This window comes from Camelus ferus, chromosome 6 (assembly GCF_009834535.1).
Source record: "Camelus ferus isolate YT-003-E chromosome 6, BCGSAC_Cfer_1.0, whole genome shotgun sequence".
NCBI classification, from domain to species: domain Eukaryota; kingdom Metazoa; phylum Chordata; class Mammalia; order Artiodactyla; family Camelidae; genus Camelus; species Camelus ferus.
This window is the reverse complement of record NC_045701.1, coordinates 14,013,658-14,029,196: the sequence shown is the minus strand read 5'-3', so window position 1 is coordinate 14,029,196 and position 15,539 is coordinate 14,013,658. Positions and strand designations below refer to the sequence as shown.

General features: G+C 37.7%; 1 protein-coding gene across 10 annotated transcripts in view; it reads right to left on the bottom strand.

Moving 5' to 3' along the window:
- Window positions 1–2,181: 2,181 nt before the first annotated feature.
- The window catches only part of MYO5A (myosin VA), a 173,762-nt gene continuing 160,404 nt past the window's right edge, over window positions 2,182–15,539 (bottom strand). For 5 of the 10 annotated variants that reach the window (XM_032481161.1, XM_032481162.1, XM_032481166.1 and 2 more), the window contains 4 exons: window positions 14,939–15,221; window positions 13,504–13,678; window positions 8,655–8,735; window positions 2,182–8,444 (listed from right to left, as the gene is read on the bottom strand). In XM_032481161.1, coding sequence (XP_032337052.1) covers window positions 8,292–8,444; window positions 8,655–8,735; window positions 13,504–13,678; window positions 14,939–15,221 — 692 coding nt within the window. In that variant the 3' untranslated portion in view covers window positions 2,182–8,291. The remainder of the gene's footprint in view (window positions 8,445–8,654; window positions 8,736–13,503; window positions 13,679–14,938; window positions 15,222–15,539) is intronic. The other 5 variants (XM_032481163.1, XM_032481164.1, XM_032481167.1 and 2 more) reach the window with 3 other exon arrangements.

The following is a 15,539-nucleotide window of genomic DNA, read 5'->3' as shown; positions in this document are numbered from 1 at the left end:
GAATATTGGTCTGTAGTTTTGTTTTCTCGTGATGTATTTTGTTTGGTATCAAAGTTGGTTGGTATTATTTTTGTCTTTAAATATTTGATAAGAGTTACCAGTAAAGCCATCTGAGCCTGGGCTTTTCTTTATGATAAGATTTTAAATTACTCATTTAACTTTTTTACTTGTACATATATTAAGTTTTATATCTTATTGAGTCAGTTTTCATAATTTGTTATCTTTTTAGGAATTTGTCCATTTCATTTAAGTTGTTTAATTTGTTGGCACAAAGTCACTCATATTATTCTACTATAATTCTTTTCATTTCTGTAGGGTCTTCGTAATGGGGCCAGGACGAGGGTGAGACAAGTGAGGTGCCAAAGGTGCAGAATTTAAGGAGGTGACGCACTCTCAGGTGTTAGCCTTGTTTTTGCCTGACTCTGCCTCTCTAAACTTCGCATCCTAAGTGCCCTGCTTGACTTATCTACTTATCCTGCTCAGAGGTGATGTTCCCTCTTTCATTCCTGAATTTGGTAATTTCTTTTCTTTTTTTGTGTGATCAATCTGGGTAAAAGTTTGTCAGTTTTATTAATTTTTCATCATTTTCATTAATTTTCTCTCGTCTTTCTGTTTTCTATTTCACTCATCTCCACTCCCACCTTTAGTATTTCCTTGCTTCTGCTTGCTTTGAATTTAGTTTGCTCTTTTCCCTAGGTTCCTAGGGTATAATCTTAAATTACTGATTTGACATGTCTTTTTTTTTTTTTTTTTTTTAATAAAGGCATGTAAAGCTATTGATTTCCTTCTGTGACCTGCTTAGGCTACATCCCATGAACTTTGTTGCATTTTTGTTTTCTTTCAGTTCAAAATATTTTGTAATTTCCTTCGTGATTTCTTCTTTGTTATTTAGAAGTGTCATATTTAATTTCCAAATATTTGCAGATTTTGAGAATTTCTCAGTTGATTTCTAATTTGATTCCATTCTCTTGTGGTCAGAGAACATTCTTTATGTGGTTTCAGTACTTTTAAATGCACTTTAAGACTTGTTCCATTGTCTTGCATATGATTTATCCTGAAGAATGATCTGTGCGCACTTGAAAAGAACGTAGGTAAAGTGTTCTATAAATGTCAGTTTAGATCAAGGTGGTTGATATTGTTTTCAAGTCTTCTATATTCTTGCTGATTCTCTACCTAGTTCTGCTACTAACTGAGAATAGAATATTGACAGTTTGGGGAGAGGAGGATGATGGGAGCAGCTCCAGGCAAGAATGTCAGAATCCCAGTTGTTGCTGTTGTTTTTTAATTGAAGTACAGTTGATTTACAATATTGTGTTAGTTTCAGGTATACAGCAAAGTGATTCAGTTATATAAACTTTTTCAGATTATTTTCCATTATACTTTGTTACAAGATATTGACTATATTTCCCTGTGCTATATAGTAAATCCTTGTTCTTATCTATTTTATGTGTGGTAGTTTGTATCTGTTAAACCCAAACTCCTAATTTATCCCTCCCCCAATCCCTTCCCTCTTTGGTAAACAGAGGTTTTTTCCCTATGTCTGTGAGTCTGTTTCTGTTTTTGTGTATAGATTCATTTGTATTATTTTTTTGATTCCACATTCTCTTTTTCTTAGTTAGCCTAGCTAGAGGCTTATCAAGTTTATTGATCTTTTCAAAGAACCAGCTTTTGGTTTCCTCTATTAAGTTCCTGTCCTCAATTTCATTGATTTCTGCTCTAATATTTATTTCTTTTCTTTTGCTTACTTCACATTTAATTGTCTCTTCCCTTTTTAGTTTCTTAGATGACTGATTTTAAGCCATTCTTTTTTCTCCCTATTGTATGCATTTAGTGCTATAAATTTCCCTGTAAGTACTGCTTTCATTGCATCCCACAAATTTTGATAAGTTGCACTTTCATTTATATTTAGTTCAAAATATTTTACAATTTCTCTAGAGATTTCTTCTTCAACCCATGCATTAATTAAAAGTGTGTTGTTTAATCTCCAAGTATTTTGGGATTTTCCAGCTATTTTTCTATCATTGATTTCTAGTTCTACTATTTTAATTCTATTGTCATCTGAGAGCATACATTATATGATTTCTATTTTTAAAAAAATTTTTAAAGTTGTGTTTTATAGCTCAAAACACGATCTGTGTTGGTGTATATGCTGTGGGTTTATTTATAAGACACTAACAAAAATCCTTTATAGCCATATCTTTATTTGAACAGTTTTCTGTAATAGCTAGGAGAATACAGAATTAATGATGCACATTTACTAAGTACAACATTAGACAACTACAAATTTAGAGCGTAAATGTCAATCTGATATTGTTTTGGTTTTCATCTTAGCACTAGGGGATATCTATTGAAAATCCATGTTTCAAAGGCTTTTGTTGAATTATTAACTTACTTTTAAAAATTCCATGTGAGATATGCTGGGGTGGGTTCAGTTCAAAACTAGTGTTTGTTGATAATGCTTTTCACTTCTCAAGACTTTTTCTTCCTTTCTAATAGATGAATATTTTACCTAAGGACTTCTCAAAGATTAACTATATCATGTTTTTCTATGTAGGTCAAAGCAGAATTCCTTTTCCATATCCAACAAGGAAAAATATTTGAAAAACTGTAATGTTCAATATCATGGTAGTTAAAAGGCATATCCATTTCACAGTAAATTAACAATTAAAGTTAGTAAGTAAAATACAATACACTATATGTCATAAGCTCATTTCTGTGCAACATTGTTAGAGCAATTTAAATTTTCCAAGGACACAAGAAAGGTAACATTACTCTAGGCTTCCACAAAAATACATAACTAGGAATCATAAATTATAACACATGTATCCACATTTAAAGGAAAAACTCACCATTTGTTGGAAACAATTAAATGGCTCAAGTGATGTAAAGAGCCTGAAATGTAAGCTAAAACTTTAAAAAATATAGTAACAATAAGATATTTGAAACTACTGACTCTGAAAAATGCTTGCAGGTGAACTGACCTACTAAGCATTGAATTATACACACCAGTTTCAATGCAAAAAACATTTTTCTTTCAAGTACTTCACGCAACAATACAGTACTAACAATCTGTTAGTCATTTTCAGGCATTTTATGAATCTAATAACACCCATTAAATTGAGCTCATGAACATTTCAGCTGGACCAAATTATAAAATAAAAAAATGTATAAAATGCATTTTGGCAGCTATTTTACATAGTGCTTTTAAGTTCCTGATCTATTGAGAAAACTACCTGTAGCTTCAGGTTGATTTAATTTAGGGTAATACAGTGGATTAGACTTTCTAGCACTCTTTCTTGATTTTACTCTATCTTTTATGTAGCAAAAGGTTCTTAAAAAAATTTTTTTTAACTAATGTCCGTGAAAGGTTTTACAGTTGTACCCTTTAGCTTCACAAAGAAAAGGTCGGCGGAAAGCAAGCCATTTAAGTATTACCAAGAATCTAACTTATCCTGCATTTTCCCACATGTTCATTTGCTTATTTGTGACAGAGCCCCCAAACTCAAGAACACTCTCTAAGCCCACATTTCACTGGCTCTGAGATTGTTGCTGCCTCAGAGTTCTCTCTCATACCTGTTTGGAAATAAGGGAAAAGAAAGGAAGGAGAAGTAACAGGAAGGGCCGGGGCGGCTGCTGGGGTCACGGGGAAAGGGAATAAAGGAAGAAAGGAGGCTGCACCCACCCAAACCCTCACAACACCTTGAGAAACTGGGCAAGATAGCCTTTCCAGGCAGGACATCCCCTTCACAGAGGAGAAGTTCCAGAGAACTTAAGGCAGCACTAGGAGGAAAGGGAGCAGGGGTTAAGGCGGCCCCCACAGCGCAGCCTGAGAAGAAATCACAAAGCACTTATCTACACACAGAGCCCCTCTGCGCACGGGCACACAGCACATCTGGCTCCAAAGGCAGCACCAGCAGCATGCACACACGGTCATGTTCACACACACTGACTGACTGGCATGCGCCTGCCCGCCAGAGAGGACGGCCCTCAGAGGGGACCCAGGGGCTCGGCCCGCGGCTGCAGCTTCCCTGCAGGCTGCCCAGCCCACCTGGGGGCTCTGACGGGGACTCTGAGGGCTGCGTGTTGAGAGTGACCTTCTTTTTAACTCTTGGGAGGCTTTCAGGCTTCCTGTCAGGCTGGGACTGCGTGCTGTTGCTTAATGACCAAAACCCAGAGTATTGCACCCTCCGGGGCGGTGGGGGGTGGGGAGCGGCCGTCAAACCTAGTTACAGCAGGTAACTACCACAGAAAGGAAACCACTAGGCGCCCCATCTCGTTAGCTCCAAGAACTCGGTGCTCGGCACTTAGAGCTTCCACCTGCCAGTTGCCAACTCTGATAAGGAAACAGAGCATCTCTTGCTGAGTCAGGGCACCGCATGGGTACCAGGAAGCAGAGAATGGAACCTCACGACTTTTTAAAGTCTCCTGTCCCCATGTGCCTTCGCTGCCACTGCTGCATGTGGTACAACTGCACAGCTGGAGGGCCGAGTGACCTTAGGCAAGGCGCTGACCTCTCTCTCTCGCAAGTTATCATCAGCAAAGAATGGCAGTAGCTCCCCTTCTTACCTTCTGGGGCTGCTGTGAGGACACATTGGGTCACACAGAGAAAGCACATTGAAGTAAAGCAGAGCCTGACACACGGTACTGTTTCTACACTACCTTTCACCAGAACTGAAGGGCCACACATGAAGTTTTGCTTTCTGTTTTATTCCAAATAGTTGAACTTACGCAGAGAGTCCTTGATTATGCCTCTGGGGAACTCCACATACTGCAGTGTGTGTGTGTGTGTGTGTCAGAGAGAGCCTGTGAGGACATCGCAGGGTGGTGGCAGGTGCCCCTTTACCTAGAGTTACCAGGAAACCAATTTCTCACAACAATCACTATACTGAAATTCTAATAGAATAAAATATTTTCATAGCCCCTGCCATTGTTATTAAAAGACTTGATCTGTATTATACATTACTCACCCAGAAAGAGGCAACTCTCAATTATCCATTGTAATGAAGCAAATAAAAAAAGCAAATGATGCAAACTGACCCCAGTCCCCACATCTCCTATCAGTTGGCTTTGGAATATATATTTATATGCAATATATATATGCAGTTGATGAAAGTGTCAGGTACATGGGGAATTTTTAAAACTTCGAAAGGAATCATGAAGCTATACTTCATGGATTTTACCCCACATTCACCTTCCTCGTTCATTATAGTTACTCTCAGGCAAAGCAATGCCTTAACCTAAGAAAAGCTACAAGAAGGAAAACTTCTAATTTTTCAGCTTCGCTTTCCAAGGTGTGAGCTGAATCTCTGTAAGGTGAGTGGGGAGGAGACTGCTGAGAAGGGGCTATTGAGACAATGAACCGTTGTTTTTTCAAGATCTTTCTTTGAATTCCTATTGGGTGTCAAAGAGGAATTATGAAAAAGCAAATCAGTGATAATGCTAAAGGCTGTACTGCGGAGAAGTAAGAGTGACAAGAACCTGTGCAAAGATTGGCCTGGCAGGCCAACAGGGCAGCTGAGGACTAACTCCATCCACTGCCTTCAATGCAGTCAGAGCAGGTGAGTAGACAGGTGATGGGATACATGGTTTGCTTGAGGGAAGGGGAAGAGTGAACAGATAAATGGGTGGTGGATGGACTGGAGGGCTGGTGGAGATGTGTTTGAAGCTGGGTGAGAAAGTGTGGATGGACAGATGGAAGGGTGAGCAGTCCTCCAAGTGGCCAAAAGATACCCACAGTCAGCAGTATATCTTGCATTCGCAAGAAAGTAGTACACAGAGTGACTTTCCAGGACTTGGGGTTCCCTGGTTGTAAGGTATTTTTGTTATGACCAAAGATCTTCGGGCCACTAAGAGAAATTAATTCAGATCCCCACCTGGGGTTCTGGGTGGGCCTTGGGGAAGCTGGCGTGAGCCCTGAAATACCACAAAAAATAATCTTTTGTGTGGCCATCCCCGAGACAGCAGACTCTGGCCCAGGAGTGGAACAGAGGCTCCAGCACTTTGCAGCAGAAAGATGGGTGACAGGAGGGAGAGAAAGACCCAGACGAGACACACTTCAGGACACGAGCTGTCTGGGGGAAAGATAAGGGGGCTGCAATGGCAGCAGAAGCTGAAGTGTGACCTTGAAGACCCGCCAAGACTCAGAGTGTGCAAGAACATGCTGCCGAGGGCCGAGCTGGGAGAGGGCCTGGGAGGATTTCTAGGGCTGAGGGGCAGCGCCTGCAAGCACGGTGGCATTTTTGGGGCTTCTCTCCCACCCAAGTCCCATCTAAGCTCTTAGACTCTGATGCATTCAGTACTAACCAAATGTTTTCAACAGTTCATTGTTCACTGAAAACCACATGGACAACCAGGGAAAACTGAGAGAATCTGATGGAATTAGTAGTGGTTTTGGTTGTTTTACAAATGAATAAATGTATCTGACCTGAATAGAGCAGTTCACGATTCAGTAAAAATTACCTAAACTAATTAACTTTCTAAAAGCATGTAAGGAAATGTACATTTAAGAAATATTATAGCTACACAAACCTGTGATTTTACATTTTACTAATCTGTCAGAATTAACAGGCACCAAACACCAGTCTTTCCACCAGGGGATAACCTGACTGAGTAACTGCAGCTCGTTTCTCTACGGTCCAAGTATTGAGGGGAGAGAACTTTAGATGTGGAAGGGACCTTAAGAAATAGCTAACACTCCTTATATAAATGAGGAATCTGAGGCCCAAATAAGTTAACAGACAGTATTTATCTTTTAATAACAATCTTTATCACTGATTTGAAAATGTTCTACTTCCATTAATAATATTGCACGTATTTTAATAAGATGTCATTTTTGTAGATCAACTAACAGTTAAGTTATATAAATCTATGATTGTAATTCAGAACCAGAGTTTCTAATGAAAGCTAAGAATTTGCTTTAGCACAACCTGAAACACTTATTGAATAAGATTTGTAGGAAAAATGGAGAATGTGTTTAACTGGGATTTCAGGATGAAAACTTACAGAATCTGGGTCTTAATAAACCAAATCCTCTGTAAAATTCAGCAATCTTCTTATATTTTTGTATAGGTCTTACAGTATTTCTAATATGATGCTCTTTAAAGTATCTAGTGGTACTGAGGACATTTATAGAAGTTATAAAGCCTAAAAAAAACTGAATCATAATTACTTACGATATACTTTTCTTTTGCATAATTTATAAAATAAGACCTAAATCATGAAAACTCTGATAATCCTCTCTAGATAGTGACTGAGATTAATTCTTAATAAATTAAGAAGAAAGAAACCCTGTCAAGGTTGAAGATATACACTGCAGGAATCAGATCTGGTAACTAAAAATCAGTCATGTCACAGAACACAGAACCCTGATGTGATACCCACCAGGGAAAATTAATGAGCACATCAATGTAACACATTCCGAATAAATGACATCAGCAATAGCCACCCTGCATAATCCTAGCCCTAAATGTCAACTTCTGTCATGTTACCTCGTGACTGCCCAGTGTCTGCCACTCGTGCAGGTGGATCTGTAGATATGTGCACATAATCCAGTTAAAACTGTGATCTGATTGAACTGTAAACAGAGTTGATAAAAGAGAAGCTTATCATTGTAGTGTCTAATATGAATACCACTTACATTTTAAAGAACGTAGTATGTAGCAGCAATTTGAAATGCTCAGTAAACTACGGTATAGACAGACTTCCATGCGCTATAGCAAACCAACATTCTCTTAATATCTCTACATCATAGTGACACATAGAAGGGAGCTACTGGACCATTTACTTTACATATTGCCAGTTTATTTCTTTGTTCCTCTTTGACAGTATCAACATAACTGATTCCTAAAATGACACGGTATGTACTCAATGGTAATTTTTCCTTTCAGTTCTTCTGGTTAGTGCACGGGAGGTTCCTTGTTGGTGCCTTCCTAACAACAGCTCATATTTGGAATTTATGTGTTTTTTTTTATATCATTCAGATGCCGTGGTAAGTATTTAAAATAAATGCTGTCAGCTGAAGACACATTTTTTTCCTTCCTTCTGTCATTCAACTGCGGATACCTAACTGACCAAGGATGAGTGTTGTTATAAAGGTAACACAACACGAAGGAGCCTATCTTCCTTTCCACGGTGATGGAAAGTATTCCAGGGAGATTTCCAGTCAATAACCCCTTGTTTGGGAGATGATCAGTACTATCTCTTTAAAAATGTGTTTTCAGTAGCTCACTTGAAATAACGGGTTCTTATTTCAGGCAAGAAATGCATTGTCAATGTTTGCCGTGATATCATTTTCAGACCCGTGATATGAATCCCAGGCCCAGGCTGGCTGGAATCTGGATGGTTTCTAGCGCGAGGGAGGATGGGTTAAAAGGAAAGGTGACAGGAAAGATGTGTTTAGCATCCATGAGCAGCTGAGGGGAGTCTTTCCTGTCTCGTAAACGCATCTGAGAAGATTAAAAAAGAAAAACAAAAAAAAGCATCAATTTTATGAATCTATAAAGTTTTTTTTTTTGCCAAAATTCTACCAAAGAATTACCAACTAATGAAAATGTTTACATTTGTTTTAAAATCACTTCATTTTTCCAATAAGGTGTTATCAAAAAAGTTAATACTCTATAAAAACAAGATAAAATTATATGCCCGGGGGACCTTACCTGTATAGTACGAATAAATGATACAGAGACTCTTTCTTCAAATTCATTAACTGGAGTATACAAATTCAACACTTTGACAATCTGTGAGAAATAACATGATGAAAGTTTTTAGCATATTATCAAATATATGCTGGGTACTATAATCTGGAAAACTAAAAGGATCTCCGCATACAGTTCTACTCAGGGCTTGGTTAGGGCAAGAGAGGAGAGGGAGCTGGTCTGAAGGCCATTTACCTTTATTATTCAAATTTTTACAATAAGAATGTATTAATGTAATATACATTTTAAGAAGCAGTATAAATTTGAAAAAGCATGAAAAGTGACAGTACCCCCACTCCTACCCTCTCAAAGTGGCAACAGCTGAGTATTCAGCTAGTCACTTTCTATACATATTCTGTGTATGATCTATGTAAGATTTCTATGTTTTGAGATAAGTGATGAACATTAAAAAATCCAAGAGTCAGCACAGAACTAACTGGGCAAAAGGAAAGTGGGCATGTTTATGCATATGCCTTGTATTCCATGCAAATTAAAAAAAAGCTGGGGTAGCAAACATATCAGTAAGATATATAATACCTATATCAGTAAGACTTTATCAAAATAGACTTTAAAACAAAGACTGTAACAAGAGACAAAAAAGACATTACATAATGACAAAGGGATCAACTCAGCAAGAAGATATAACAATTATAAATACATATACACTCAACATAGGATCACATGAATACATAAAGCAAATATTAACAGACATAAAGGCAGAAACTGACAGTTACACAATAAAAGTAGGAGACTTTAACACCCTATTTACACTAATGGGCAGATCATCCAAACAGAAAACCAATAAGGAAACACTGGCCTTAAATGACACATTAGATCAAATGGTGGAATACACACACATATACATACACTACACACACACACACACATATATATAAAACATTCCATTCAAATTCAGCAGAATATATATTATTTTCAAATGCACATGGGAAATTCTCCAGGATAGGTCACATGTTATGCCACAAAGCAAGTCTCAATAAATTTAAGAAGACTGAAATCATATCAAGCACCTTTTCCAGTCACAATGCTGTAAGACTAGAAGTAAACTATAAGAAAAAAAACTTGAAAAAACACAAACATGTGGAGGCTAAAAAATATGCCACTGAACAACCAATGAGTCAAATCAAAGAAAGATTTAAAAAATACCCAAAGACAAATAAAAATGGAAACACATTGATCAAGATCTATGGAATACAGCAAAAGCAGTTCTAAGAGGGAAGTTTGTAGCAATACAAGCCTACTTTGGAAAACAAGAAAAATTTCAAATAAACAATTAAACCTTTTACCTAAAGGAACCAGAGAAAGAACAAACAAAATCCAATGTTACTAGGAGGGAAAAAAAAAGATCAGAGTGGAAATAAATGAAATAGAGACTACAAAAAAAAAAAAAAAAAAAAAAAAAAAAACCAAAACCCAAAACCTGAAACAAGTCAATGAAAGTAAGAGATGATCCTTTGAAAAGATAAACAAAATTGATGAACTATTAGTGAGACTCAAGACAAAAAGAGAAAGGGCCTAAATAAACAAAATCAGAAATGAAAGAGATGTTACAACTGACACTACACAAAAAAACCATGAGATTACTATGAATAATTATATACCAACAAAATGGACAACCAGGAAGAAATGGACAAATTCCTAGAACTGTACAATCTGTCAAGACTGAATCAGGAAGAAATAGAAAATAGGAGCAGACCAATTACCAGTAATTAAATTAAATCAGTAATCAAAAAACTACCAACAAACAAAAATTTAGGATTAGATGGCTTCACAGATTATTTCTACCAAACGTAAGAGTTAACACCTAAATCTATCTCCTCAATCTGTTCCAAAAGAATTGAAGAGGAAGGAACACTTCCAAACTCATTCAACAAGCCCAGCATCTTCCTGATACCAAAACCAGACAAAGTCACCACAAAAAAGAGTACAGGCCAACATCACTGATGAACATAGTTGCAGAAATCCTCAACAAAATATCTGCAAACTGAATTCAATTGTACATTAAAAGGATCACACACCATAATCACGAGAGATTTATCCCAGGGATCCAAGTATGTTTAACCATTCACAAATCAATCAGTATGATACACCACATTAACAAAGTGAAGAATAAAAATCGTATGATCATCTCAATAGATGTAGAAAAGTTTTTGAGAAAATTCAATATCCATTTATGATAAAAACTCTCAACAAAATGCGTACAGAGGGAATATACCTCAACATAGTAAAGGCCTTATATGACAAACCCACAGACAACATCATAATCAACAATGAAAAGCTGAAAGCATTTCCTCTAAGATTAGAAACAAGACAAGGATGCCCACTCTTGCCACTTTTATTCAAAATGATATTGAAAATATTAGCCGCAGAGATTAGACAAGAAAAAAAAAGTGAGAAGAATCCAAATCAAAAAGGAAGAAGTAAAACTCACTGTCTGCAGATGACACAATACTATACACAGAAATCCTTAAGATGCCACCAAAAGACTATTAGAACTAATAAAGGAATTCAGCAAAGTTGCAGGATAAAAAATTAATATACAGACCACTGGTGTATTTCTATACATTAATAATAAACTATCAGAGAAATTACGAACATAATCCCATTTACAACTGTGTCAAAAAGAATAAAATACCTAGAAATAACTCTAACCAAAGAAGTGAAAGACCTGTATTTGGAAGAGACACTGATCAAAGAAACTGAAGATGATACAAACAAGATGAAAGATATCAGGCTCATAAATTGGAAGAATTAATATGGTTAAAATAAACATACTACCCAAGGCAATTACCATATTCAATGCAATCTCTATCAGAATACCAAAGGCATTCTTCACAGAACAAAACAAATAATTCTAAAATTTGTATGGAAACCCAAAAGACACTCATTAGCCAAAGCAATTTTGAGAAAGAAGTACGAAGTTAGAGGTATCATACGCCCTGATTTCAAACTATAGTACAAAGCTACAGTAATCAAAACAGTATGGTACTTGCACAAAACCTGACACATAGATCAATGGAATAGAAAAGACAGCCCAGAAAAAAAAGACTCTTTCATGGTCAATTAATCTACAATAATGAGGCAAGAATATACAACATGGAAAAGACAGTCTCTTCAACAAATGGTATTGCAAAAACTGGACAGCTACATGCAAAAGAATCAAACTATTTTCTCACACCACTTAGAAAAATAAACTCAAAATGGATTAAAGACTTAAATGTAAGACCTTAATCTCTTAAAAGAAAACACAGGCAGTACATTCTTGACATTGGTCTTAGCAATATTTTTTTGGATCTATCTCCTCAGGCAAGGGAAGCAAAAGCAAAAATAAACAAATAGAACCACATCAAACTAAAAAGCTTTTGCCCAGTGAAAGAAATTATCAACAAAATGAAATGGAACAACATATTTGCAAGCGATATATCTAATAAGGGGTCAATATCTAAAATATACAAAGAACTCTTACAACTCAAATCATAAAAACAAATGACTTGATTAAAAAATGGGCGGAGGACCTGAAAAGACATTTTTCCAAAGAAGACATACAGATGGCCAACAGGCACATTTTTCATGGCTCAGCATCACTAACGACCAGAAAAATCCAAGTCAAAACCATAATGAGGTATCACTTCACACTGGTCAGAATGGCTATCATCAAAAAGACAACAAACAGTAAGTGTTGGTGAAGATTTGGTGAAAAGGGAGCCCCTCGTATACTGTTAGTGGGATTGTAAATTGGCGCAACCAGTATGGAAAACAAAAACACTAATTTGAAAAGATATATGCACCCTTCTGTTCATTAAAGCATTATTTACAAAAGGCCCAGATATGGAAGCAATCTAAGTGTCTACTGATAGATAAATGGATAAAGAAGATTGGTACGTGTGTGTGTGCATGCGTGCATGTGCGCACACGCACACACAGAGGAATATTACTTAGCCACAAAAAGGAATGAAATCCTGCCATTTGCAACATGAATGGGCCTTGCAGACAATATGCTAAGTGAAATGTCATACAAAGATAAATACTGCAATATCTCACTTATGTGTGGAATCCAAAAAACAAAACAAAGAAAGAAACAAAAAAAAATGACAACAGACTCACAGATACAGAGAACAAATGGGTGGTTGCTAGAGGGGAGGGGCATGAAGTGTGTGAAGCAGGTGAAGGGGATTAGGAGGTACAAACTTCAGTTATAAAATAAATGAAGCATGGGCATATGTCTACAACATAAGGAATACAGTTAATAATACTGCAATAACTGTATGGGGACAGATGGTTGCTAGACTTACTGTGGTTATCATTTCACAATGTACTCAAATGTCAAATCACTGTGCAATATATCCAAAATTAACATCATATTATACATCAACTATATTTCATTTTTTTTTTTAAAGAATTATCTTTCTTAAAGTAGAAAAGTCTAAAGAATCATTCAATTCTCAACTAATACGGAAAATTCTCTTATGGAGTACAAGCTCCACAGAATGCATAGAATGTACACCCTGTGAAACAGGGTCTGTTTTGTAGTGGTTTTATCTTAGTGTCTGGAACATTACACAGGATGCTGGAAAGCATGGATAACTATTTAATGAATGTTAACTGTGGATGACTGTGAACTAATACTGAAATCTACTTTCTGGTAAAATCTTTCTTCAAGATCTGTAGTGTATCTCTGACACGCATGAAGTCAGCTCAGAGACAAGGGCAATAGCTAGATGCCTTCTTTAGTTCCCTAAAAATCACCTGTGATGAATGTTAAGTCATTCCAGAAGAGGGAAAGGTGCTTTACCTGGGCAGTAGTTAGAGCATTGCACATGGAACAAATGGCTTCTGCATCATCATCTGTTTTCTTTTTCACTTGCAAAAGCTGAGCAGCCTGAATGAGAGGTTCCAGGGTTTCCTTAGCTCCACTGTTCATCAGATTCTTGTCACGCAGCCACTCTTCTAGCTGACTGACATTGTACCTATGCCAAAAAGAAGGGGGGTGAGTGCAAATTTACTGAATGTCATCAAACTACAAGCTCCTGGACTGAATAGCAAGATTCTCACAAAGACCCTGCGCTCTGGCCTTCTTTGGGGAAGAGCCTGGGTGATGGAGGCAGGGGCCTGAAGAACCTTAGGGATGAGAGGCAAGAAGGGCATGTGAGGGCCGTGGGAAGAGACCAAGACCCCAAATATGGAGAGAGACACAGAAACTACACAGATGCTAAGGTTTCAAAAGGTGGTCAAGCAAGTGACAGTTGTTCTCAAACAAGAGTGAGGTAAATGGACCCACAGTCAGGACATAGTAATCAGGCAAAGGGGTGATTCACAGGTATAAACAGAGCTTGCAGAGAAATAAATTCTACGGCCTGAGTGGGAGGCATTATCCTCTTAACACTATCTACAATGGATGTGAGTCAGAATGGAAAATTTGAAGAGAATGCCAAGGTTTTCTGAGACTGAGTAACTACAGGCTTTTGTAGGAGAGATACTTTTTCCCTCTTGGTGATTTTTCTAGCTGTTTTAAAATAAATTATTTGCAAAGAAAATTCTATCATGCTAGTAAGGTTATGCTGAGGAGTAGCTGGACAAAAAATTGAGCACATCTTTTCTTAAAATAGAGAGGGGCATATTTCAAGCATTAGTAAAAGATCTAGTGGACGTGTTCTTATGGCCATAGGTGCAAAAAGATATTCTGTCAAAATAAATTTATTACGTGCAATCAAACATTAGAAATCTTCATTATAGTTCCGGGGGGAGGGTATAGCTCAAGTAGTAGAGTGCATGCTTTGCATGCACGAGGTCCTGGGTTCAATCCCCAGTACCTCCTCTAAAAATAAATAAATAAATTAAACAAATTACCTCCCACCCCCCCCAAAAAAAGAAAAAAAAACTTCATTACAGTTTGATATTTTGTTATTGTACAATTAAAACACACACAAAAGGAGAGAAGCAGCTATGTCATCTTTATGTGATTTTCACCATCTCTACTCCCTCAAATGAGTTAGCTTCACTTGGAGCTGGGTTCCTAACAAGCAGCAAGTTGAAAGGCACAGCCAGGAGCAATCACAAATCACAGCCAGTCAAGAGGAAGTGGCTCCATATCTGGTCCTCTTCCCTTGCTGCTCGGCCAGGGGTGGCAGCCCTTAGGTGCACTGACCCCACACAAGCCATGGACTCTCCACGCCTGGCGGGCAGTTGGCCAGCATAAAGAGGCCAAGCAGGTGTTGGTGTTCACTCACCTGATCTGCATGCCTTTACTCCAGGAGCACATGTCCTTCCGCAGGAGCAGGTTGTTCAGGGTGATGGCCCCCACGATGTAGAACATCTGCTTGACCACCTGCTTGATCAGCTCGGGGTCCATGCCATGCTGACACATGACCGAGTGGAAGGAGTTGAGCTGCCGCAGGATGGAGTCCAGTGTGTAGGTGCCCTCGTCAGCAATGCTAGAGGTTCGCTTTCTTAGTCCTGTGGGCTTCACCCCAGACACGCCCTGAATGGTTTCATGCTCCAGCATGCCAGACACTGCAGGAGAAGTTCAACTGTCAGAAAAGATTTGGAAGGAAATGCACACACGCACACGTGCACACACACACACACACAGATACACACACAGACACAGACTCAGACACACACACACATTCAACTTTAGGAAAATGATTTGAGCATCAAAATAGAGGGAAAAGGAATTTCAAATAAAAGGGTTCCTAGATTTTAAACTTTAACAAAAGAATAATTCTTAAATGCAAAAAATTACCATCGAATTAGCAAATCTTAATGGCCTATTTTCTAAAATATGAAGCAGCAGTCTTGTAATAGCACACATGTGTGGTATCTAGGAAG